Source organism: Seriola dumerili, unplaced genomic scaffold (assembly GCF_002260705.1).
Source record: "Seriola dumerili isolate Sdu_G_001 unplaced genomic scaffold, Sdu_1.0 BDQW01000550.1, whole genome shotgun sequence".
Classification (NCBI taxonomy): Eukaryota; Metazoa; Chordata; class Actinopteri; order Carangiformes; family Carangidae; genus Seriola; species Seriola dumerili.
This window is the reverse complement of record NW_019174805.1, coordinates 75,910-103,541: the sequence shown is the minus strand read 5'-3', so window position 1 is coordinate 103,541 and position 27,632 is coordinate 75,910. Positions and strand designations below refer to the sequence as shown.

The window sequence follows — 27,632 nt, the reverse complement described above, 5'->3', positions numbered from 1 at the left end:
GAAAAATCCATGAGATCAGCAGTTTTCACAAATACCAAACAACAGGTGTGAATATTAACTGAAGCTCCTGAACCTGAATCTGCAGGATGTTTAGGATAAACACAAGAAGCTTGTGCTGTAAAAACTGGACCAGACTCAGTGAATAACTCCCTAAGGCCCTATGATAACTATTAATTCAGCTACACAGACTAATGAGCAGTGATAACTAACATGTCTTTGGGGTCATCAGGTGGAACCTCCTTTCACCAGTGTTTCGTCTAATTGGTCCCACGACACCTCCAGGAGGCTAGACAGTGATCACTGGCGTCCCAGAGTCACTCCCCTAATGCCAGCCATCACTGCTCCTCACACCACAACTATTTTCTTCCCTTTACCTTGCCTATGCTACCCACACACAACATATAATCACTAGGACAAAAACACACCAGCAGATTCAGCAACACCATCCCTATACCAGTTGGAGAAATTGCGGCCATTTTGAATGAGGGAGCATAGAGTCAGGAGTGCGTGTTGGGTCTAGCTCTCCCCCGCCGGGTTAGGCTGTCTCTCTACTCCCCCTACTCCCCCACTCTCAACAAGCTCACCTAAAACAAACAAACTCGCCTAGACAGTACAGAGCACACCACAGACCAATCAATACAAAAACCAACTCACCTGAACTAACCGCATCGTTAAGAGGCTCACAAACATCGCAAACCCTCCACTTAAAACCACACCTTCTCCCTTCCCTCGCAATTTCGTTAAACCACACGCCCATATTTCCTTCTTTCCTGAGTTCTTTTGTTCTCCTAAATCGCTAAGTGCCCCCCTGCTGGGCCCCAGTCTACCATTACTCTTCTAATCCAAATCACTGACTGGATTCTTGCTGCCTCATCTGACATGTCTTTTACTATTTTCCTCACACTCTGTCCACTTGCTCCTAGCTCCCTTACCAAGAGACAAAACAGACCTTGCTACAAATCCTCTACATCCTACTTCCTACTGGACAAATCCTAACTTTCCATCCTCGCTGCTCTGCTTCTGCCCCTAACTCTGCATACCTGAGCTTTTTTCCTTTCATATGCTTCTTCAACTGAAGCCTCCCATGGAACAGTCAACTCTATGAAATATACTTTCATTCTACTCCTAGACCCAAAGACTATGTCAGGCCTTAACTTTGTACTGGCTATTTCCTGGGGAACAACAAAGCTTCCTCCACAGTCTACCTGCATTTCCCAATCACAAGCATCCTCTAAGCTGCCTTGCCTCCTTGCTGTCTTACCAACTTTCTCTCCCTCAACAAACTTTATTGCAACTCTCTTTGTTTTAGACCCTCCTAAATTTGCCTGCCTCCGTAGGTCTTCTTATTCCTGCAGCTAAGCTTTTTAAAACCTGGTTATGTCGCCACGTGTACCGGCCTTGCGACAGACTAACCTTACAGCCTGAACAAATGTGCTTTAGAGTTGCAGTACCTGGAAACACCAATGCACATAGTGGGGTCTCCATTTACCCAGAGTTTTAGGTTCTGGGGAGTTGGCAATACGTCATATGTTGCCCCTTCAAGAATCTAATGCTACTTTCCTCCTACTCCACAGCTCTTTCCAGCTAAGCTTTTTCTTATCTACCACCTTCCCAATTTAACCACTGTTCCTGCTTAGCCTGAACGCCTGTTATATAATATCTCCTCCTGTCTACGAACTTCCACCACTAGCTTTCTTCCTTTTTCCTTGGGACCTGCTTTACTCCCACCGGTTGCCTGGGCCAAGCCCCCAAGCCTCCCCGGCCTATTTGGACATTACCCACAATCTCTGTATGCCTGAGCGTTGCTTCTGCCTCCTGCACTGCCATTCTTGGATTCCACTTTCTCCCCTTGATTGGGTTGGAACCACCTTACTGACTACCACATCTTACTCCCAGATAACAGGAGCTCTGTCTAACCTTAGTACATTAAACTCTCCACTAGACTAGTTTACTGGGAGCTGAAGTATGCCTTTCCCCTACAGTGCCACCCGTACTTAAGCATCTAGGAACACCTAGCCACTTCCTAATGTAAAAGCTAACTAATCTTTCCATTTTTTTCTGCAGCAGATAATGGAATCTCATAAACAGACATTGGCCACATCAGTCTGGAATAATCCGAACTGCAAACACCACAACTTCAATTTTCCTGGAAGCCTCGATTTATCTATTCTATTCAGTCCCTCGGCCAACATCTTTCCTAAACTGCACTATCTGTTCTCCGTCCTTCAAGTCTGCCTTGTACCACTACCTAGACTCTTTACTGATTTTTCCCTAATTATTGGAATTTTCTCTTCATCTATTACAAACTTCCTATCACTTAGCTTCCCTCTACTTAATAGATACTTCTAGACTTACTAGCTCTAATTTTCTATACTAGCCCACTTTAAGTTTTTATTAAGTCTCTCAAGGTACTCTTTTTCATACATGGCACCGTTGTATTATCAACGTCATGTCATCCATGTTAGGCCCTAATTTGTGTAAGCGCATCCCATCCTGCCGCCTCTCTCCACCTACAACCCACTTAGAAGCCCTAATGATTACCTCCATCGCCATTTGTGAATGCCAATGGAGAAATCGTGCACCCTGCCATAATGCCTATTTCTAGGCCTCTGCCACCCTGTCGTAAAGCCTGCTGTACTTACGCATAGTTTAATGTCTTGGAAATACGACTTACTAAATTAACCACTACTCCAGGGCAAACTCTAAAATTAATTCAAAAACGGCCTCCCAAATAAGGCTATGTGGCCACTGAACCCAAAACGCATTTTGCTTAAGATCCAAAAATTATGACGTTTTTGCAAGTCTCTTTTTCTCTGGTCTTCGCTTTGGCCCTGGAAATTCTATGCCAAAAATCATGGCTAGTGTGCTTCTAACACCCTGCGAAAAACCTGATAGCCTTTTTGACTTGCAGTATCTAATGAAGCTATTTCCTTTCTAAAAAATTAAAAACTAGCTAATCTGTGCGACTATGCTAAAGAAAGATCTTTCCCCTCCACATTAAAGTAGCGAATTCATGCGAAACTGGACTCAGGTCTGAGGATTCCTTCTCCTTAAGGAATAAAACCAAAACCTTCCTGCCTCGCCATTTCTCTAGGTGGAATTGACCTGTTTCTTCCCAAAACTATTTTTTCTAACTGGCCTCCACAAAAACTTTAGGATATCAGGTGCGCTTTTATAAAACCCGGTAGGGACTCCATTTTGGCCCTGGGGCCGAAGAAACCTTTGCGCGCCTGTACAACCTTCCTTCAACCTCCTTTTCCACCTGGGTGGTTTCAAACATCCCATCTCATTGAACTATCTGTTTCCTTATTGGTGGCATGTCAGTGGGAGGCCTATACTTATATTTCTTTGCCTCCAATGTCTGGAAATACGTGTTTCTTAAAATACTTTTTGCACTTTTTTCTAAAACTTTTTGCTTTAAGGCTGCCCTCCCTTCCGTTAAAACAAGTTTCCTTTTAAAACAACTTGAAAAGGGTCCCTGTAAAAAACGTGTTTTCCTTACATATTCTTTCTTCTTTCTCTTTTTTCCTAAAGATATTAGCCCTTCTAAGTAACTGTAGCCTGCCTTCAATCTTCTTTGCAAACACGTCGATTCCCCCCCTCTTTTCCTTTTCCTCTTGTTTGCCTTTTTCTACTGCGCTTTCTAATTGTCTTCTTCCTTAACTAATTTCTCCATTTCCCTTTTGTCGTTCTTAGAACTTAAAAACTAGCGACTCTTTCAAACTCTCTTTCTGTTTCTTGCACCCCAAATCTTTCTGCACCATAAGAGTAGATTATATCTCCCATCTTCTCTAGTCTATCGCTTGCATTTCCTCCTAGTCTGCTTAAAATTAATGACAAATCTCTATTGACTGACTCCCATTCTTTCTTGCTATTTGCCCTCGGCCATTTAACTCTAGTTTTCTGCTCCATATTTCTCTCTCTGACTGGCCTATTCACCTCAGTCTCAGCTGCATCCTCTCTTGTCGCCTCCTCTTCCCCCTCTGTAGCTGTGTTGTTGATATCCTTCGAACTGTGGCTTTCTACCTGTCGCTGGACTTCATCCGACTTATTCGACTGACTTCTTAGAAAGTATCGATCGATGCGGCCACACTGCCTTTCCTTTGCAACACAGCTCTTTCTTCCTTGATGCATTCTAAGGCCTCTAACTGATGTACACTGCACTGCTGCCACACGATTGGCTGATTGGATATTTGCATGAATAAGCAGGTGTACAGGTGTTCTTAATTAAATGCTCAGTGAGTCAACACATACACATTTTGACGTGTGCGTTCAATACAGTCTGTTTTTATCAGTTCCACTGTTTCTATCCGGATTCTGTTTTATCTACTTAATTATTCAGCTGTTTAAAAATTTAAAGTCAAAGTATCTTCAGTTTCAGCAGCACTCACTCCACCTACATTACACCTGTTGCATTCATTCTACCTATGCAACATTTAATACATTTCCAAAGGTTAAATAACAGGGCTATTTTGTATTTTGTTTTATTTAAATGTGTTGCAAATATTTAAAAGAACTTAAGAGACAAAGAGAATTTATAGCAAAAATATAATAGTTTATCATATAAACTTTGCATACATGGGAGTGAGATATCTTTCTCCACCGATCGGGGGGGGGGGTCTGACAGAAACGTTAAAAACAGTCACATTTATGTGTCTATCGTTTGTCATGTGTGCAGAGGATAATACAGGCGCTGTGCTGAGTATATTCTACTCATCAGTGCTGCCCTGTGGCGTCAGAGGGAGGAGATCTGAACCTGAATTGAAGTTGTCGTCATTGATGTTTCAGTAACATGTAAATCTCCTGCAGCTTTTTCCACACATACGGTACATGTCTTCATGTGTCAACAAGTGCAGAAACAACAAACAACAAGTCTCAGTGAACATGTACACAGAGGTTTATTGTCAATGCAATGAAGAGTGAGAAAACACGCTCAGAGTTATAAACAGCCATGTTGTGGAGACTGTTCATCACCTATTGGGAAAAAAAAGAAACACATTAAAGGAAACAAACAAACATGAAAACACATTTTTTTATTGGTCGCCATAAAACACAATTATATTTAACAGAAGTATAGTATGTCATAGATATAAAAAACTAGTGTGTGTTGCATTCGTCTTACTGTTTAACACTTGTACAGCCTGTTCAGTCTGGTGATGTCATTCTTGCTCATCTGGGTGGCTGTGCCAAACTCAACATTAGCGTTGGGGATGGGCACCATGGTGGGCTTATTGTTCCCAGAGAAGGCATACCTGGAATTAATACAGGGGTCGAATTATGAGATTATTGGTTTATTGTTTAAGTTCAGTTCATAATCAATCAGTGATCATCTGAATGAACAGATGTTAGGTGAGCGACCTGTGGTACTGCATGACAGAGTTGTAGTCGTAGGGCGTGTTCAGGTTCAGAGTGTTGATCTTGTCGAAGGCGTACTCCCAACCTGAGAGGTGAGGATCACACAGACGGGTCAGGAAGAACTGAAGAAGCGTCTCTTTCTGTCTCTTCAGGTCTCTTCTGTGTCACATAGATGCACAGGTTCATTTGGCTGAGGGCCTCTCTGATTGGACAGGCCTTGAGGCTAAACTCTGGCGGCTCGTTTGGTCGGTAAGTTCAGTGAGGAAGCTTTCTCTGGATTAACTGATCACAGCTTTAGTTCCCACAATTCTCTTTTTCCCAGAAATTAAAGGTTGTAATGATGTAAATTTAATTGTGGTGCACAATTATATTCTGTATTCAGAGCAACAACTTCGGTTGTCATGGTTACAATAAGAAACATGCGGACTGTACCAAGGGCATGGTACCTACTTTTGTCGCCATAGTTACTATATTAACGGTCATGGCTTGGTTAGGTTTAGGAAAAGATGGTGATTTGGGTTAAAGGAAGTACTTCCTCAACATTAGGCAATCTCTGTTGTCATGGTTACAACATAAACTGCTGGTTTCACACGGGAATCGAACACCGCTCTCCTGAGTCATATTCATCCGTCCACCACCACCTCCTCCTGACGTGGACTCTGTCTCTCTTTATGATACGTCACCGACACTTTTCCCTTTGTTCCTGTCATCATCGCTACGACCACTAGATGTCGCCTAGCAACAAAACTTAACCATGGTAGTAACCTGCTGCAGAGACGACCCACAGGCTCGTTTTTTAAAGGAGGACAGTCTCTATTGGATTTACTTTTTAAATTAGAAATACTTTGAACATCAGTCAAACCACAGGAGTCAGGATTTACTTTCAGTTCAGGTCACGTCACATTAAAACAGGTTCAAGGTTATTTTATTATCAAGATTAGGGATTTTTAATTGAGATGAAATTTAGATGAACTTTGTGGTTATTTTAGAAAATGTGGAATAGCTGCAAGGACTAGTCAATTAATCGAATAGTTGATTGACAGAAAAGGAATGATTAATCATATATTTCTTTAATTAAACTATTATTATTATTATATATATTATATAATGTAACATAATGAGAACGTAAATGTGAGGGGTGTGTGGTTGTATGTGTGTGTGGCCCAGGTGCTGACCGGACTGGATGTTCTCCCACAGGATGCGGATATGCTGGTCTCTGTCGGAGCGACACTGCTCGTGGTTGAAGCCGAGGGCGTGGAGCAGCTCGTGCTGGACGGTGCTGTGGTACAGGCAGCCCTGACGGTCCAGAGACAACGTCTGGGCGTAACCACGGCGCCCAACGTAGGAGTAACATCTGCACCCGTGCAATTAAATAGAAAACAGTTATTTCTAAGATGTAGAACTGTTTCCTTCTTACAGCAGGACTCACTTTAATAGTTTCAGTTTTAGGTCCATAACTGAATCTAATAATTAAATCAAATTTAAATTCTTGTTATTATTATTATCACTATTATTATATACCACAGACTTTTATTAAAACTTCTCACCATGCAAACACACTACCCGGACCGTACCCGCCCAAATCCAATTATGTCAACTGGTTGTCTATTATGTTTTGTGTTTTTTATGTCATCACGTCTTCCATGTCACTCATTTTGTTATTTCACCAATAAAAATATTACTAAATAAATAAAATAAATTTAAAAAATCAAATCTTGTTGAGATCCAAAAGTTGTCAAAGTTCCCAGATACTGTATGTCTGAATATTTCCATTTTGACATAATGCTGCAAAAAGTGATGTTACATTGTGCAATGTTATTTTCCTTTTAAACCGACTTTAAACCAAAGATTTCGTCTGTGATGACTGACACTAACTGATATCCATTATCTTGCATAATGCACAAACACAGGTCTGAGTTAATGAGCTGTGAACAGCTGACAGGGACTCAGACACACAGATTGTTACCCGCTGTCGGACTGGATGCTCAGGTAGTCTCTCTGGTTGGTTCTCTGGACGAAGCGAATGCAGGAGACGTCGGTGAAAGAGTGCAGCCCGCGCTCGATGATGGAGCGCTCGCGGGAAGCTGAGAGGACACACGCAGGTCAGAGAAAACATACACACTGCAGCACATACACATACATGTTCATGAGCATGTGCAGCTTTAATGTTTGACACTTAAGCTACTAAGATCTATTCAGAGAGAGAGTTTTGATTTTACTGGGGCAAACCTGGTTAAATAAAAACAGAATGATTAATTAATTAGAAGAAGAGAGAAAATTAGGAGGGATTATAGTTTAAGTGTGAGAAAAAATGAGTAGATATGCTTATATACACCCAATCAAACATTTGGACTTGTAATAGCAGACTAGCAGCAAATTCCAAAACCAGTAATTTGAGAATCATTGTTATTTGTGTGCAATTTTAACTACAAAGAGGTAAAAAAAAAATAGGTGCGATAATAATAAAAATTAAGAAATTTATGAGAAACCATAATAACCAAAAATATTTAATAAAAGTGAGTTTTTACTCAAACTTTCAGCCAGTTTGATTAGAGAAATTAGAAAACTGCAGGTCTGAAGTAATAAAAGTCATTCAAATAGTCAGCCAAATATCACTCATTTAATACATATATACAGTACACATATACCTATAATTGTTTTGTAGAGAAAGGACTTAAAATCCAACAATAAAACTAAAACATCAATTTCACTCCCAATCAATTTGTATCAATCAGATTTTAAATATATCATGAAAGCTGTGAAATTCTCTACGTTGCATTAAATGTTTCAGTGGACTGTTTTAATAAAACATTTTAAAATTCTTCAGTCACTTACAGAAGTGTGAGGCGATGACGTAGGGCACGTAGACCTTTCCATCACTGGATTTGCCCCACATGCAGCCGCGGGACGTGCACTGATCAGCGTTTCTGTCATTCTCATTGTCATAAGCAATGTCATCTATGACGAAGGGTTCGTCCTCCGTACGCACTGATGGAGGAAAACAATAAAGACTCTCTCAGTAATTTCAATATAAACCACACTGGTTTGACTAAGATTAAAGATTTAATCTGTTTCAAATTAAGTTTAAAGCCTTTCTCATGATCTCCATGTTTGCTATTGAAATTACAACTATACACATGATTTTATTTTGACAGTCTAACTGGCCTGAAGGGCCGACAGATCACCACAGAAAAATTCATGTCAGTATGTTCAAAGGTTTAACTGCTGGTTTCCAACGTTTTTACCTGTTCATGAGCTTTAATAACCAAGTAATGCCCACACCTACAACCCACTCGTCACATGTTGCATACGTCCGTGAGCTGTGAGCCATTCAATTCATTTTAAACGTCTGAAAAGGTAAAAATTTAACAAATAAAAGCCAGAACAAAACCTGTGTAGCAGTAATGTTTTTTCTTCTTTCCTAACTTGTTAATCATCTCTTGCCACTTTATTAGTTACAAGTAGGTGAAGTCAACGGAAACAGTCATGATCTAAATGATGGTTATAATGTTGCTGATTTTGTTTTATGATTATTTTGGAGGATGCAGTTTGTGCTGATGTTGAACTGTGTTGCAAGATAATGCTTACTACTACCATTTATAACTGGTAAAAGGGAGCCTTATAGTAACTTATTGATAAATGGAGATGTGATTTACACTTTACAATAAGGCTCCTTTTGCAAGTTACATATAATAGTAACTTAGATTACTAGTAACTAGGACAGACAGGTACAAATGCTGGATGATGGAGGAAACAAAGAAAAGCTAATTAATGGGATATAAACATGAACGTATTGATCCTGCCTTTCATTCTATTTTATTCATTTAATTTTTATTTTATCTATTTTTATTTTGTTACTTTGATGCTTTTTATATTACTTTACTGTTATTATTGTTGTTATTGTCAGTGTTCATTTTATTTTCTTAGTCTGTGTGAATGTGTGACTGTATGAGTAGATGCATATTTGTACATTGATCCACATACTTTTGGTGCAATAAAAGTAAACAAACTTGACCATATGTGAAGTGTCTTACCAACGTCCTTGTTGGCCTTCCACAGCAGCTCAGAGACTGACAGTTCCTACATCAAGGAGAAGACATGAATCCATTAGTAAGAGCTTTTTTGTCAACATACTGTATAGGCCGTATATCTGCACCACACTCAAGAAGATACAAGTATTTTTGTGCTTCTTTTGTGTCTCTTTTGTCTATTTGTGGTCATTTCTATCTTTTCCAGAGTCACTGTGAGTCTCCTTGTGGTTGTTCAGTGTCCTATTGTAGTTAACGGTAAAGAAATGTTAACAGTCTGTTTAAACAAGGAAGCGTCAAGCAGGCTTTAGCCATATTTTAGCAATATGTTGTACTGAACATCACGACCTCGAGTGAGATAGTAATTTTGTAAAACCGTTCTACGAGCGCCATATTAGTTAACACAAGCTAATAAGAAACAACAGATTATGCTTTGTTTGTATATTTTATCATTTATTTAGCTACGCCAACACAAATAGTCCCGCAACTGGACTAGTAGCTACTGGACTGTTGCTAAGCAACACATAAACAATTTCCTGACCTGCACACTAGCTTACTACATTGTGTACACGTTAACCTCAGGCCAAGTCTGAAAGCAGTTCAAAGCCCACGTAGTTTGCCTTAGCTACAGTGTTAGCCTCATCTTTGCTAATCTGCCGAGGTCGGCTGACATTCATATTAAGGCACCTGGAGGTGTGCGGTGAAGTATCCAGGTTTCTTTCCTTCCCTTCATCCTCTTCCGACGACCATACATCTTTAATTCAAATGTTATTTCTAGAAATATATCCATCTTTGCAAAGTTTGTTACAGTTTAAGATTGACAACGACCGTTAGCGTAACGCTAATCAACGGTTAATAGAACATCTGTTAAGCGGAGTGATACGTGTTGTTAAAAGTCCCGGTACTGATGTACACTGTTGGAATGCCTCTTGTCCAATCAAATTACTTGGTCGGAACTAACTGCAACTAGCACCAATTCTGTGAGTCATTTTTATAATGTTAGTGTGCTGTTTGAGTTCCTTATATGCTCTTAAATTTCCATACATAGCATTGGCAGGTTCTGCTAAGTGTTGCCTTAAATGTGCCTGGATACTCAGCATCACAACAGAACTTTTAAATTATTTTGTTAAGGTTAAAAGTGTGGCGCAGTGGGATGAGCAGGCGCCTCATATGTAGAGGCTTACAGTCCTCGCTGCAGTCGGCCCCGGCTCGATTCTCCCATCGAGCGGCTCTTCACTGCATGTCATTCACCCTCTCTTTGCCTCCCTATTTCCTGTCCCTCTTTACTGTGCTATCCAATAAAGGCATAAAAAGCCCAAAAAAAGAAAAAAGGTTAAAAATTAAAGTACGAAGCACAATGTAGAATTTACTTTCATTCTCTCCATATAGCTACTGCAAATAGTCTACTCAGTATACAGGGAAATAAAATTACATTCTTCAGTGCTATATGGTTTGCACAATAAGAACACTTAGAATAAAAAAAGGATACTAATAAAACCTGTGACAATAAAAATAAAAGACATAAAAATGACAACAAGAACAGAGCCATTAGCACATCAAAATAAATATATTCAATAATACTGAGCTCGTGATTATAAAACTATTATTTTATCCTGCCTCTTTTCTTTATTACAAGTCATTTTTATTTAATTTAAAAAAATATATATTTCATGCAGTTTTTATTTCATATGTCACTGAAGACAAACAGGGCAGAGGCAGTTATAGGATCAGCTGTTGTTTTGGTCCGAATGTGAGAACAGCCAAGTGGCTTTTTTTAAGAAATTAGGGAAAATGCAATTATAAAATAAAAATAAAAGACAAACTTTCAAACAATTGAAACAAAAAATCTGTAATAAACAAGCCTTTCTTAAGAGAACAGGTTGAGTTTTAAACATTTATTTGATTTCAAAATGTTATGGTTATGTTATATATTTGGTCTGAGTTAATGCGCTGTATATTATAAGGTCTATTTATGAATTTAATTTCGATCACTGGGTTCTTCTTGGAGTATTATTATGAATATTGCACCTTTAATTACAATTTTCATGATTCTTTGCTGAATTTGTTTTGTGCATCATGTTATACATTTTCTTCTAATTTAATTTAATTCAGTTGTGTAAAAACAGGAGAAAATCCAAGAGAGACATGAATTTAATCCTCATTTTATCTTTTTGTTGAATCTTGTTATTTTGTACTCGTGAATCTCCTCACCTTGTCTTCAGCCCAGGAGCAGTCGGAGACCACGAGGAGGACCAGGAGACTGAGTGTGTGCTTCAGCAGAGCCATGTTAGCAGCCTGAAGGTGGACAGTGTTAACACCTGGATCCTGCTGCAGCTCCTGTTTATAACCTTCTGTATATCTGTTAACTCCTGAAAATAAAACATGCACTGCTTTGCTTAGTGATAAGACGCACTTTGCCTTGAAAACACGCTGCTGATTCCCACCTTAACTAACCTAAATAAAATCTGCTTGCAGGGGCAAAGATTGTCCTGGGACCTTGTGAGAGTGTTTGTCCTGACGACACCTGGTTAGTGTTTATGGATCCTGGACTACCTGTTGCATAAAGGATAAACTAGATTAATTTAGATTATAATTTTATAAACACTTTGAAAGTTTGGACCAGATACAAACTTCAGAACAAAAGTATTTATTAAATCTTTTTTTTTTTTACTTAATGCAAATTCAAATTTAAGATTTACAATTTGGATGTTTGACACATTTCCAAAGTTGATTATTGTTTCATCTCTTTTTCAAATTCAATTTTACTAAATAGAAAAGCGTACAAGCGTAATATCATGTCTAAACCTTCAGCCACTGTGTTCTCTTTGGTGTCCAGAGACATTGACACCAAATTACCTTAAAAGTTGTGTTCAGTGCAGGAAATTCACAGAGGCTGGCAGATTAGTTCTAGTTAGTTTATATTATTATATATATCATTATATTTCCATAAAACAAACACATTGTTTTCCCATATTCAAATTCATATGCAAAAAAAAATTGACAGCATCAGAGTATTTAGCATGGACTACTACTACTAATAATAATAATACATTTTATTTGGCAGCGCCTTTCACAGCACTCAAGGACACTTTACAGAAGATTAAAAATTATGTTTAATAGATGACACACCCACTGGCTTTTCAAAATAAAACTGGTCAGATTTGTGGGTTTTCTTGTGACCTTTCTCTGTTAGACTTTTTTCAACAGAAGACCATAAGGACGGATGGCCCTTTCTACCATCTTCTGCTGTTCTTCGTCTGACTTTTCTTTGGGGATGCGGATCAGCCAGTACTTATCGTTGTTGTATTCCTTTCTGTACTCGGGGTTGATTCGATTCTGCAGAATCACTTTGTAGCTCTTCTTGTCGTTCTTGGAGGTGAATGTTTTGGCGTATTGCTTCGCCACAGAGATGTCTGGGGTAGAGTAGATCCCATCACCGTACGCATTCACATCGCCTACCTGTTAAATACAAGCATGAAATAGAATTCAACAACTTTCATCCAACTAATCATTACTAACCTATCTCAAACACCTAAATCTTACAACTTTCACTTGTGTTTGTGGATATAATGTGATTCTAGCACACATTCACACATATTTTCTTTGTAAATTTAAACCACATAATGATCATGCTGGTTCTTCTTTTGTGCATAACAGCAAAATTATTTCACTCTTGGTAGTTTTATAGTGACATAGATTTTAACAATTGCTGTTCATGCATGTGAATATATACAGGAAATTCTACCTCTTGTAGCAGTTACCTGTTATATAAGTGGTTCTATTGTGAGTTCAGCAGCAAACACACTGGATCCTACACTCACACACATACTGTATATTTCTTCACATTGATTTGAGCTGTAATAATAAAGAATATAAAAATGAACCTGGTACTTTGTTTTGATGATGCTTTCAACAGGGGAAATAATGTGAAGGTGTGACACTCTACTGCATTAACACTGATAATAATGGATATATAAATTAGACCTTGTAGTGTCCTTCGATGATGCCTTTAGCACCTTCCTCTGATGTCCCGTGGTAGGACACAGGCCACTCCCCTTCCAATGACTCTGTGCTACGGTAACTGGTTCCCAGCCAGGTATCATCATCATACTTACCCAGAACCTGTGACAAAACAATCAATCAATTTATGAAGTGCTTTAAAATAAGCATGATGAAAGTAAAATAGTTCTTCTGCTGGCACACCCCAGGCTCCATCGCTGTGGTTCTTTCCCGTCTCATATAAAGTACTATTTTCTCTAATGAAAAGAAAGATTTATTATATGAGCAGCACCTGATGGTAAAACTTCAGTTCTAAGTGCAAAAGTATGTTCAAAATCAAATTTCAAAAAGGTCCCTGAGGGCTGAAGCCACATTACTTAATAGTATACTATATTCTGTAGTATTTCAGAAAATACTGAAGCAACATGAAGCTGATTTAAAGACACAATAAAAGTACATTCACCTTGAGGGCAAAGCGTTTAAAACCACATGGACGTTCATACTTCTCTCCACCTCTCCAGTAGGTCTGGGTGTCTGTCAAGTGGGTGAAATCATAGTCGAATCCAGGGTCAAAGAATTCCTCCTCATTGATCTTGATGTGAAGCTCAAGCTCTTTTGTTGTTTGATTTTCTCTTACGTCTTGGCTGAGAGGGAAGTAAGACTGGAGTCCAGCTGGGACAGTGTTTGCGAGAGCAGCACTTCCACCACCAAATGCAACAAGTGCATTTTGGAAGATGCTTATTGACCCCTGGCTGTATGAAAGCAGAGGAAGAAATGCAATTTAAAACATATTAGTGGCGTCTTCATGTTATCCTGCACATCTGAAAGATACAGTCTGCTTTCTGTTATGAAACTTTGGGCTCTATTTTAGTGTTCCAAAGCGCATGGTCTGGGTGTGTCCACGTCATAGCGTTGTACTTAGTCTCTTCATTATTCCTTGTAGTGTTTTGGTTCATAACATGCAATAAACCAATCATAGTGCTAGCTCCCATTCCCTCTAAAAGCCAGGTGCACTTGCACCTTGATGTAATGGCGCAGTGTTTGCGCCCAGTCCTGACACAGGCAGCAGCTCTGCACTCTGAATCAGCGCTGCGTGCAGCTCCACAGTGAAGGCTCACTGGTCAGTCAAACATACGTTTCATATAATTTCTTTAAATAGCTATGTACACATATTGCATACATGGACATTCAATACATATAGTACATTTGCGTGCAATAGTTACCGGGTTTGATCAGCATGCAGCACTGCAGGGATGAGCTGCTTGATGGAAAACAGCTCTGCATGTCCAAAATCAGCAGAAAACGAAGTCCCATCTCGTGATCTTTGTTGAACAGAAGTTACTTTGGCATTGCAGAGGACGCCCAAAGCTTCAAGTGCAATCTCTCTGCCGATCATCTTGATGTTGTGGTTTGCTTTGCTTGTTTCCTCCAAAAAATATAAATGCGTATGGAACTGGGCTTGTATTTATAATCCCTCCTCACATTTCAGTTTTAAACATCACAAAAAAAAAATCCCCAAGTCACTCCTGGGGGATTTGTTGAGTCAAAGTGAAAGTGAAACCTGCTCTCCGGTTAATACAGCAGTTATCAGCAGCTCCCTGTTCAAACTTTGTCGCTATAATTTATTTTAATAATTTATTTTATTTTATAGCATAGAAGGGCAACGGGAGAGGCAAACATATTTTATTGATAGATAGATGGTGTGTTTCACAAAATGATATATTTGTCTTTGTGTATTTTAATAAGAGCTTTGCAAAGGATCAGCCTACAGTAGATAGATAGTGACTGTTATTATAGTAACCATGGCGACGATCGGTACACTGCTGTTGGTACAGTAGCATGTTTATTATGGTAACCATGACAACCGAGGTCTGGGCTAAACATGCCGCCGTAGGAGACGCCACTGTAGGTCGTATCAGAGGGTTGAAAAAAACGACCTGTATGGTCATTTAGGTCGGAGGAGTGGTTTTGTTATTTTGAACCCTTGTTACTGGAAGGGGAATGAGTATGCAACATGACACCACACTGATGCATAAAGTATGTAGCCACTTTAGTACTGTGTTGTTTAAGGGTTAATATGCCGACAATACTAAAAACACAAGCAAAAAATATACAAGAAAACACATATTTACTCAGTTCCCTCTGCTTGTATCAAGCCATGCAGATAGTTGTGATTTTATTTGCCCAGGTTCTGAAAAGCACATCTGCCTCTGAGTATTACTCCTCCACTTAAACACGAAAAAAATTACATTTAAAAACTTCAAAAGCAACATCTCTTTTCCAGACTCACTGTTCAGTGAGGTCTGTGGATTATTATCACTACAGGTAATTAGTGAGAAAATATGTTTATGTAATATTCATGACTCAGTCCTTTAAAGGAGAAATCAGAGGGAGAATGCTTAGAGAGAGAACAGGACTGCTGGACTGAGTAGAGTAATGGGCAGAACAAATAACCATCTTTCTGTTTTGTCCCATTAGTGTGTAATAGTTTCAGTTTCAGCATCACCCCAGCCCAGTGGAGTAAAAGACTCTTTGAGCAGCTTACAAAGGTCTTTCCAGAAAACTTTAAAAAGAACATGAATAAGAAAGATAAGGGTTATGTAATAACTGTTGCTTTGTTCGTGGAGATGAAGAAACAGTTGATACCCCAAGTTAGTTACTTGAAATATTAGAATGGGGCAGACAATCAACAAGGAAGGAAACACAAGACAAACACAGGAAGTAACAGAATTCAACAACTAAGTTGGTGGAGTACTCTTAAGTAATTTGTATTTCAGATACTGCTTTTGCTAAATGGAAAAGAGTTTTACCAAGTAGAAAAGCACACAAGTATATTACAATGTCTGTAAACATTCACCCACTGTGTTCTCTTTGGTGTGCAGAGACATTGATACAAATTTCTTTAAATATTATTTAATGTATTGTGGCTTCCTGAAAAAACAAAATCAGTTTCAATTTCAGAAAGAAAATAAATGCTAAATAAACAGACCATGCGTAGATTCAGTACCTCCCCATGAGTGCAGACATGACGCCTGTAATGGACATTGATGAGCTTAAAGTCATTCCAACAGGAAACCCTCAAACCTGTGAACTTTGTGACTGAAGCCATGTGACAGTGGCATTGCAAAGGAAGTGTCTCAAGTTTAACCCATCTGTCAGTCATTTTGAAGTTCGACTGAAGTCCGACTGTGTCCTGGCTCTGGTAAAGAACACACAGAGTTCAGGGTGGGGTTCAAAGAGAAAAGGAACAGCCCATTAGGATCATGTTACACAGCTATAAACAGTGTCCAGTAAACACACTGCAGCATCTCACGTGGAAGTAGTTTCACTTTCAATGTCGGGAGTGTCTTTGAGGAAATCAGCTGTCTGCTAGGAAATTCCATTAAAGTCTGCTGGTTACACTGCGACCATGGTTCTCCGAGTGAAAAGAAAAGTGAAAGAGAAAAACATTATCAGTCCACCTGGATACATATTTATATTTATATATATTATATTTAAACAGCTGAATAAAGTAAAGTCCCTCTTCACACATGAGTGTTAAACAGACCAACAAACTTTGATTTGAAATGTTTGTGATAAAACTTCAAACACTTTGAAGTTTTGGACCAGGATACAAACTTTAGAATAAAAGCTTTTAATCTCTTTTTTTGACTTGAGTTTGACTTGCAAACTTTAGATTTACAATTTGGATGTTTGACACATTTCTAAAGTTGATTATTGTTTCATCTCTTTTTCAAATTCAATTTTACTAAATAGAAAAGCGTACAAGTGTAATATCATGTCTAAACCTTCAGCCACTGTGTTCTCTTTGGTGTCCAGAGACATTGACACCAAATTACCTTAAAACCTAATTTCATGTATTATGGTTTATTGGAAAATAGAAATGTTCAGTGCAGGAAATTCACAGAGGCTGGCAGATTAGTTCTAGTTTGTTTATTCCATATTTCCATAAAACAAACACAAACAATTATTTTCCCATATTCAAATTCATATGCAAATTGAAGAGTGTTTAGTATGGACAACTAATGTTTAATAGATGACACACCCACTGGCTTTTCAAAATAAAACTGGTCAGATTTGTGGGTTTTCTTGTGATCTTTCTGTGTTAGACCTCTTTCAACAGAAGGCCATAAGGACGGATGGCCCTTTCTACCATCTCCTGCTCTTCTTCATCAGATGTACCTTTGGGGATGGGGATCAGCCAGTACTTAGGGTATTTGCATATCTTTCTGTACTTGGGGTTGATTCGATTCTGCAGAATCACTTTGTACCTCTTGCCATTCTTCTCGGAGGTGAATGTTTTGGCGTATTGATTCGCCTCAGAGATGTCTGGGGTAGAATAAATCCCCCTGCCATACGCCTGCCCAGAGCCCGGCTGTTGAATACAAGTGTGAATATAAATTCATTAACATCAATTGTATATTATCTTTAAAACTTACAACAGTTTCTAATACAATACCAACAGTCAAATACAGTGTTTCTATTTCTTAGTACAGGAAATAGTAATCAGGGCGGCTGTGACAAGCCTCCTGAAGTTAAATCTAAAGCTGTAAAGGGCGTTTCTTTCTAGCACGACAAACTGCTGGCGAGTTTTTTAAATTAAATTTGCAGCACAAATGAGATTCCATTTACCTCCATTTAAATAAAGCGAAGGCAGAAATATCGGAGGTGGTTTACCAGGCATGAAAATGAATAAATGTATGTATTTGAATCTTATGTGCTACTCAGTAATGCAGTTACCAGGGAAAATAATGTGAAGGTGTGACACTCTACTGCATTAACACTGATAATAATGGATATGTAAATCAGACCTCGTAGTGTCCTTCAATGATGCCCTCAGCACCTTTCTTTGATGTCCCATGGTAGGACACAGGCCACTCCCCTGGACATGACTGGGTGCTACGGTAACTGGTTCCCAGCCAGGTAGCTTCATCATACTTATCCAGGACCTGTGACAAAATATTGACATCATGTGACATCAGATATTTTAGCTGGTGTCTGATGAAGCAGTGACGTTAATTATTATCAGTTATCTGGGAGACAGTAAGTTCCAGCAGAGATTCTATTGAGACCATAGTGACAGTCATCCTTTGGTTTCTTAGGGGTTGTTAGAGACCAGAAAGATTTGCTATGTTATTATATTAATGGTTACTTCTATTTAGCTGTGAAGTTCAAAAGGTACAATCACACATATTATACAGCCCAAATCCCAAAACGTCCTCCAACCTCATCACTGACATTCAACAAAATTCACACTTACATTTCACAACTGGATGTAAATTCTGGGATTAAAGTCAAATAAAACAGATTTATTCACCTTAAGCCCAAAACGGTACCAACCACTTGGGCGTTCATACTTCTCTCCACCTCTCCAGAAAGTCTCAGTGTCCTTCAAATTTTTGAAATCATAGTCGAACTGCGGGGCAAAGAACTCATCATCATCGATGATGTGGTTCCTTCCTGTTGCAGTGTCCACCACTCCGGGGAAGAAAGCTGGCGCAGCACTGCCTTGCAGGATGGATTGGATGTGGGAGAAGCAGCATTTTGACACCTCGCTGTAATGTGAGGGGTAGAGATGCAGTTTCAAAGCACATTAATCTCAGTCTCTTCTTGCAGTCATTCACATTTTACCACTTAGAGTACTCCCTAACCACACTAAAGCTTTTCTCCTAAATCCTCTTCACAAAGCTGCTGAGACAAACTTTGACTAAAGAGAAGTGAAAACTCCTGAGCTAAGAGTCCGTTGCTATGGCTGACGTCAGTTTTTATGGACGGGCTTGCTTGTTTGCAAGAACCAGAGAGAATGGTTGATCAGTCTGGTCTGTGCTGGTGAAACAATGCGCAACATCCCCCAGTAATAAAGAAATAAACTAATATAAATGATAAGATTACGATGATTAGATTCTGTCTACAAAAGAAGTGCATTCTCCACTATGTATCTGTATGATAAGGTTTGTTTAGACCAAGATGATTTAATCTTACAATAAAAGTTTACGTTCAGTCCTACGGAAGACGATTAGGGCCACATGTGAATGTTTTTTTAAGAGTCCTGACTTTAATCTCAGAATTCTTTTTAAAAAATTTTTTTTAAAAAGTCAGAATTTTTTTTTAAAAGTCAAAAAGTCTGAGTTTAAACTCAGAATTCAGACTTTAATCTCAAAATTCTGAGAAAAAAGTAATAATTCTGGGTTCTGACTCGGTAGATTAAAGTCTCTTAGAATCTCAGAATTCTGAGCTTTGATTTATATCCAGATTACATGTTCACAACACATACTGCAAATAGGAAAATGTGTTCACCAACTCTCATGACTGTTAGATCAAATATACAATCTTTTTAAACCTGCAGTGTGCCCCAGTTTAAAAACTAGCTCTTTAGGATTGCGGGTAACAAAAACCACAGTTCTAATAATTACCTGGTTTCATCTGCGTCCAGGACGGTACAGATGAGATTCTTGATGGACAGCTGCTCCTGATGTGCTGCTCTCCCACCACTGCAGTCATGAGAGCTTTGTGACCTTTGAATTTGAACAGATGTTACACTGGCGTTGCAGAGGACACCCAAAGCCTCGAGTGCAATGTCTCTATCGATCATATTTACAGTTAGCTCTTGTATCACAAAAGTAATGAACTGTGTTGTTTGAAAGGAAAGTCTGAGATTTCTAGAGTCCTGTCTTCAGGCTGGAAACCCAATAGACTGAAGAAGGAAGTAAAGCTCGTATTTATAAGCAGATATCCGCTGATCTAAACAGATAAGGGTTATGTAATAACTGTTGCTTTTTTTGTGGAGATGAAGCAACAGGTGATACCTGCCGAGTTAGTTACTTGCACCAGCCTGCATGGCACATTGTGTCATTAGTAATTCAGCGCTGTACCTCAGGGTGAGGATGTGCAACACACCCGCCTGTTAACCCATGAGCACCAGCGTTGCTCTCATAAACAACTGATGTACAGCAGCAAATAGCAAATACACAAAATAAATGAATACCGTAAATTTCGGACTATAAGCCGCTACTTTTTTCACACGCTTTGAACCCTGCGGCCTATACAACGATGCGGCTAAATTATAGATTTTTACTGGCCAAAGGCCTCCAGGGGGCGCTCTAACAGGAAGCGCAAAAGTGAGACAGACATGTGGGGAAAGATTATGCGCCGAAGAAGACATGGTAGTTTTGATTTTGATTTTGAACTGGAAATGGAAAACACACGGAGAAATGCGTATGATGCGGCTTTTAAGTTAAAGGCAATCGATTTGGCCGTCAAAGAGGGAAATAGAGCTACTGCATGTAAGCTTGATATCGATGAATCGATGGTGAGACTTTGGAGGCGGCAGTGGGAAGAACTGAGTCAATGTAAAAAGATGGCAGAAACTGGCCGTGTTGGTGCCCTACAGGCAGTTTGAAAAAAAGCACGTCTTGAATTAAATCTTTAAAAAAAAATCTTCCGTGTAATGTATTTCTGTGTACGTAAATATCTCATGTTACAACATGAAAACCTGCGGCTTATAGTCAAGTGCGGCCTATATATGTACAAAATTTATTTTCTTGTAAAATTTAGCTGGTGCGGCTGATATTCAGGTGCGCTCAATAGTCCGAGATTTACGGTAAATCCATGACCTGAGGAAGAAACAACGTTCTCACACTTCTGTCACAACTGCAGCTTTGTTTCACAAGAAGTTGAGGGACAGAACACGCCCTGATTACCTTCACTTTTCTGGTTTGTCGTTTGTAACAACTTTTACAAGTTCATTATAGAACTTCATCTGAACTTCAGCTCATTTCCAGTGAAATGGTAAAACAAACACACACACACACACACACACACACACACACACACACGTATGACTACAGGTAGAGAAGATAGCTAATGTAATTAAAATTGACTATTTACTATGAAAAGATAATGTTTGATCACTCATTGTTGTTAAAATGACACATTTAATGATATTCCACTGTATATATGGTGAAATCTTTTCATAAGTGTGATTTTTTTACAGTGTAAAAACATGCTTGACTAAAGGTAAAGGTAGTGACGCTAAGGTAGTAAATTAGCAATTTTCATGAAATAAAAAGCGTTATGAACATTCACTGTTATTAATATCACACATTTAATGTTATTTCATTATATATGTGATGAATAATGTATATATCAGTATGATTTGCAAATATAATATAATATAATATACAAATCAGGAATGCTTCGCAACATACCAGCAAAACTACAGTGGATTTAATGGCCAAAAAACATTTGTGCTGTTGCACCGCCACAGAGATGAGCAAGTTCAATTCATCTCTTGAAAAAGAAAGCAAAGAAGCATTTTCTTTGACTTTTTCTGAACGTTTTTGGTATTTGTAAATGTATTTATACTTTCACCATAAAGGGACTTCTCAATTGTTTGGTAGAGGTCTATAACTAAACAACTACGGGGTCTGTATCAAAAAACAAAAAAACAATTGATTGTTGTTGTTATTGACCCAAGTAAAAAAAAATGCAAAGAAAAATTTTTTCCATTGCTTTTTTCTTGTAGAGGACATTAAAGGGTTTTAACCGATGAGCTCCAGCGTTGCTCTCAGAAACAATTGTGATGTACACGTTCATATTTAGAGTGTAATATATAGTGTATACAATATAAAATTGATTTTGAATGTGAGGAGCCTGAGTAGCAAATACACAAAATAAATGAATAAATCCAAAACTCCACGAAGAAACAACACTGTCACACATCTGTCACAAGTGCAGCTTTGTTTCAGAGGAATGTCAGGAACAGAACACACCCTGATCACCCTGATTACCTTCACCTTTCTGGTTTGTCCTGTTTATATCCTGATAACGATCTGTACTTTGAACTAAATCTAATTTCATATGAAATGGTAATAAACACACACACACACACACACACACACACACACACACACACACACACACACACACACACAAACACGTCTTACTACACTTGAGAGGACAGTGAATCTCTTCAGTGGAAGTGAGTGTATTGCGTAAGTCTGTTTCCGTTGAACTCGATCACATTTTGCTTTTATCAAACACCAACTTTTTGACCTCAGCCATGCACAAAAGCTTTTCATGATATTTTGAGATTTAACTTTTTTAAATGAAAATGCACATAAGCCAAGTCACCCATGGAGCCACATTGATAGCCAGGTTCGCAAACCTGTGCAAGTCGGTGGTAGAGAGTCCAGACGCTCTGGAGCGATTTGGGAGCAGAGACCAAGTCTGAACACTTGTGCCAAATTTGAAGAAGTTCCATCAAGGCGTCACTGAGATATCGTGTCCACGAGAACGGGACGGACGGACGAGCGCTTTTTTCATTCTTTACTTTTCTCTTTAAGTGCAACAATATGAATGTCCTCCAGGAGAGACTGTCTGAAAATGTCTGTTTTATTTCCTACTTATCGTGTTCTGTGAGGTCAATGTGACCTTTGACCTTATCCTGAAGAAATTCCCTCAAGGCGTTACGGAGATACACACACAAGTGTTGAATAGACCAACAAAATCTGATTTGAAATGTTTATGACAAAACTCCAAACACTTTGAAAGTTTGGACCGGATACAAACTTCAGAATAAAAGTATTTATTAAATCTTTTTTTTCTTTTACTTAATGCAAATGGAAACTTTAGATTTACAATTTGGATGTTTGACACATTTCCAAAGTTGATTATTGTTTCATCTGTGTTTCAAATTCAATTTTACTAAATAGAAAAGCGTACAAGTGTAATATCATGTCTAAACCTTCAGCCACTGTGTTCTCTTTGGTGTCCAGAGACACTGACACCAAATTACCTTAAAACCTAATTTCATGTATTATGGCTTATTGGAAAATAGAAATGTTCAGTGCAGGAAATTCACAGAGGCTGGCAGATTAGTTCTAGTTTGTTTATTCCATATTTCCATAAAACAAACACAAACAATTATTTTCCCATATTCAAATTCATATGCAAATTGAAGAGTGTTTAGTATGGACAACTAATGTTTAATAGATGACACACCCACTGGCTTTTCAAAATAAAACTGGTCAGATTTGTGGGTTTTCTTGTGATCTTTCTGTGTTAGACCTCTTTCAACAGAAGGCCATAAGGACGGATGGCCCTTTCTACCATCTTCTGCTCTTCTTCGTCCGATGTTCCTTTGGGGATGGGGATCAGCCAGTACTTATCGTTGTTGTATTTCTGTCTGTACTTGGGGTTGATTCGATTCTGCAGAATCACTTTGTACCTCTTGCCATTCTTCTCGGAGGTGAATGTTTTGGCGTATTGATTCGCCTCAGAGATGTCTGGGGTAGAATAAATCCCCCTGCCATACGCCTGCCCAGAGCCCGGCTGTTGAATACAAGTGTGAATATAAATTTATTAACATCAATTGTGTATTATCTTTAAAACTTACACCAGTTTCTAATACAATACCAACAGTCAAATACAGTGTTTCTATTTCTTAGTACAGGAAATAGTAATCAGGGCGGCTGTGACAAGCCTCCTGAAGTTAAATCTAAAGCTGTAAAGGGCGTTTCTTTCTAGTACGACAAACTGCTGGTGAGTTTTTTAAATTAAATTTGCAGCACAAATGAGATTCCATTTACCTCCATTTAAATAAAGCGAAGGCAGAAATATCGGAGGTGGTTTACCAGGCATGAAAATGAATAAATGTATGTATTTGAATCTTATGTGCTACTCAGTAATGCAGTTACCAGGGAAAATAATGTGAAGGTGTGACACTCTACTGCATTAACACTGATAATAATGGATATGTAAATCAGACCTTGTAGTATTCTTCGATGATGCCCTCAGAACCTTTCTTTGATGTCCCATGGTAGGACACAGGCCACTCCCCTGGACATGACTGGGTGCTACGGTAACTGGTTCCCAGCCAGGTAGCTTCATCATACTTATCCAGGACCTGTGACAAAATATTGACATCATGTGACATCAGATATTTTAGCTGGTGTCTGATGAATGAGGCCTTTTCTACTTTTTCATGGAGGGATTACAGTTTGAAATTCAGTTATTCCATTAGTAAGTAATGTTTATTTACATATCACCTTTTACAGATTAAAGAATGTTGTGGCCCATAGTCACATATAGGGGTGGGTGATCTGGTAAAAATATCATATGATAATCTTTTTTTTTTTGGTAAAATCGCAATCCACGATCTTAATCATCATCTGCATTCTATTTCCGCTCTGATTTTATTGTGAAAGTATATTAATGATTACTTCTATTTAGCTGTGAAGTTCAAAAGGTACAATCACACATATTATACAGCCCAAATCCCAAAACGTCCTCCAACCTCATCACTGACATTCAACAAAATTCACACTTACATTTCACAACTGGATGTAAATTCTGGGATTAAAGTCAAATAAAACAGATTTATTCACCTTAAGCCCAAAACGGTACCAACCACTTGGGCGTTCATACTTCTCTCCACCTCTCCAGAAAGTCTCAGTGTCCTTCAAATTTTTGAAATCATAGTCGAACTGCCGGGCAAAGAACTCATCATCATCGATGATGTGGTTCCTTCCTGTTGCAGTGTCCACCACTCCGGGGAAGAAAGCTGGCGCAGCACTGCCTTGCAGGATGGATTGGATGTGGGAGAAGCAGCATTTTGACACCTCGCTGTAATGTGAGGGGTAGAGATGCAGTTTCAAAGCACATTAATCTCAGTCTCTTCTTGCAGTCATTCACATTTTACCACTTAGAGTACTCCCTAACCACACTAAAGCTTTTCTCCTAAATCCTCTTCACAAAGCTGCTGAGACAAACTTTGACTAAAGAGAAGTGAAAACTCCTGAGCTAAGAGTCCGTTGCTATGGCTGACGTCAGTTTTTATGGACGGGCTTGCTTGTTTGCAAGAACCAGAGAGAATGGTTGATCAGTCTGGTCTGTGCTGGTGAAAACGCATGCGCAACATCCCCCAGTAATAAAGAAATAAACTAATATAAATGATAAGATTACGATGATTAGATTCTGTCTACAAAAGAAGTGCATTCTCCACTATGTATCTGTATGATAAGGTTTGTTTAGACCAAGATGATTTAATCTTACAATAAAAGTTTACGTTCAGTCCTACGGAAGACGATTAGGGCCACATGTGAATGTTTTTTTAAGAGTCCTGACTTTAATCTCAGAATTCTTTTTAAAAAATTTTTTTTAAAAAGTCAGAATTTTTTTTAAAAAAAGTCAAAAAGTCTGAGCTTAAACTCAGAATTCAGACTTTAATCTCAAAATTCTGAGAAAAAAGTAATAATTCTGGGTTCTGACTCGGTAGATTAAAGTCTCTTAGAATCTCAGAATTCTGAGCTTTGATTTATATCCAGATTACATGTTCACAACACATACTGCAAATAGGAAAATGTGTTCACCAACTCTCATGACTGTTAGATCAAATATACAATCTTTTTAAACCTGCAGTGTGCCCCAGTTTAAAAACTAGCTCTTTAGGATTGTGGGTAACAAAAACCACAGTTCTAATAATTACCTGGTTTCATCTGCGTCCAGGACGGTACAGATGAGATTCTTGATGGACAGCTGCTCCTGATGTGCTGCTCTCCCACCACTGCAGTCATGAGAGCTTTGTGACCTTTGAATTTGAACAGATGTTACACTGGCGTTGCAGAGGACACCCAAAGCCTCGAGTGCAATGTCTCTATCGATCATATTTACAGTTAGCTCTTGTATCACAAAAGTAATGAACTGTGTTGTTTGAAAGGAAAGTCTGAGATTTCTAGAGTCCTGTCTTCAGGCTGGAAACCCAATAGACTGAAGAAGGAAGTAAAGCTCGTATTTATAAGCAGATATCCGCTGATCTAAACAGATAAGGGTTATGTAATAACTGTTGCTTTTTTTGTGGAGATGAAGCAACAGGTGATACCCCAAGTTAGTTACTTGCACCAGCCTGCATGGCACATTGTGTCATTAGTAATTCAGCGCTGTACCTCAGGGTGAGGATGTGCAACACACCCGCCTGTTAACCCATGAGCACCAGCGTTGCTCTCATAAACAACTGATGTACAGCAGCAAATAGCAAATACACAAAATAAATGAATAAATCCATGACCTGAGGAAGAAACAACATTCTCACACTTCTGTCACAACTGCAGCTTTGTTTCACAAGAAGTTGAGGGACAGAACACGCCCTGATCAACTTCACTTTTCTGGTTTTGTGATTGTAACAACTTTTACAAGTTCATAAGAACTTCATCTGAAACTTCGCTCATTTCCAGTGAAATGGTCACACACACACACACACACACACACACACACACACACACACACACACACACACACACACACACACACACACACAACACACACACACACACCACACACAACAACACACACACACACACACACACACACACACACACACACACACACACACTGAGAGGACAGTGAATCTCTTCAGTGGAAGTGAGTGTATTGCGTAAGTCTGTTTCCGTTGAACTCGATCACATTTTGCTTTTATCAAACACCAACTTTTTGACCTCAGCCATGCACAAAAGCTTTTCATGATATTTTGAGATTTAACTTTTTTAAATGAAAATGCACATAAGCCAAGTCACCCATGGAGCCACATTGATAGCCAGGTTCGCAACCCTGTGCAAGGCGGTGGTAGAGAGTCCAGACGCTCTGGAGCGATTTGGGAGCAGAGACCAAGTCTGAACACTTGTGCCAAATTTGAAGAAGTTCCATCAAGGCGTCACTGAGATATCGTGTCCACGAGAACGGGACGGACGGACGAGCGCTTTTTTCATTCTTTCCAAAGTTGATTATTGTTTCATCTCTTTTTCAAATTCAATTTTACTAAATAGAAAAGCGTACAAGCGTAATATCAAACATTCAGCCACTGTGTTCTCTTTGGTGTCCAGAAACCACCAACTTAATTTCATGTATTATGGCTTATTGGAAAATAGAAATGTTCAGTGCAGGAAATTCACAGAGGCTGGCAGATTAGTTCTAGTTTGTTTATTCCATAAAACAAACACATATTATTTTCACATATTCAAATTCATATGCAAATTAAATTTGACAGCATCAGAGTATTTAGCATGGACTACTAATGTTTAATAGATGACACACCCACTGGCTTTTCAAAATAAAACTGGTCAGATTTGTGGGTTTTCTTGTGATCTTTCTGTGTTAGACCTCTTTCAACAGAAGGCCATAAGGACGGATGGCCCTTTCTACCATCTTCTGCTCTTCTTCGTCCGATGTTCCTTTGGGGATGGGGATCAGCCAGTA

At 38.8% G+C, this 27,632-nt stretch overlaps 4 protein-coding genes across 4 annotated transcripts; all 4 read right to left on the bottom strand.

The window, feature by feature from the left end:
- Positions 1–4,875: 4,875 nt before the first annotated feature.
- Positions 4,876–11,736, bottom strand: LOC111236006 (high choriolytic enzyme 1-like). Its single transcript, XM_022764590.1, has 8 exons — positions 11,595–11,736; positions 9,390–9,435; positions 8,191–8,343; positions 7,322–7,439; positions 6,531–6,709; positions 5,359–5,440; positions 5,123–5,252; positions 4,876–4,974 (listed from the first exon to the last, which is right to left on the bottom strand). Exons 1-7 carry the CDS (start codon positions 11,667–11,669, stop codon positions 5,126–5,128), a joined length of 780 nt encoding a protein of 259 aa, XP_022620311.1. The 5' UTR covers positions 11,670–11,736; the 3' UTR covers positions 4,876–4,974; positions 5,123–5,125.
- An 836-nt stretch (positions 11,737–12,572) lies between these two features.
- LOC111235950 lies at positions 12,573–14,886 on the bottom strand. The gene is made up of 4 exons (XM_022764525.1): positions 14,606–14,886; positions 13,846–14,134; positions 13,368–13,505; positions 12,573–12,842 (listed from the first exon to the last, which is right to left on the bottom strand). Exons 1-4 carry the CDS (start codon positions 14,776–14,778, stop codon positions 12,573–12,575), a joined length of 870 nt encoding a protein of 289 aa, XP_022620246.1. The 5' UTR covers positions 14,779–14,886.
- Positions 14,887–17,300: 2,414 nt separating this feature from the next.
- LOC111236005 lies at positions 17,301–20,086 on the bottom strand. The gene is made up of 4 exons (XM_022764589.1): positions 19,796–20,086; positions 18,700–18,937; positions 18,194–18,331; positions 17,301–17,757 (listed from the first exon to the last, which is right to left on the bottom strand). The coding sequence occupies exons 1-4, from the start codon at positions 19,972–19,974 to the stop codon at positions 17,488–17,490; spliced, it is 825 nt and encodes a 274-aa protein (XP_022620310.1). The 5' UTR covers positions 19,975–20,086; the 3' UTR covers positions 17,301–17,487.
- A 3,171-nt stretch (positions 20,087–23,257) lies between these two features.
- LOC111236004 lies at positions 23,258–26,159 on the bottom strand. Its single transcript, XM_022764588.1, has 4 exons — positions 25,870–26,159; positions 24,770–25,007; positions 24,151–24,288; positions 23,258–23,714 (listed from the first exon to the last, which is right to left on the bottom strand). Exons 1-4 carry the CDS (start codon positions 26,046–26,048, stop codon positions 23,445–23,447), a joined length of 825 nt encoding a protein of 274 aa, XP_022620309.1. The 5' UTR covers positions 26,049–26,159; the 3' UTR covers positions 23,258–23,444.
- Positions 26,160–27,632: the final 1,473 nt, after the last annotated feature.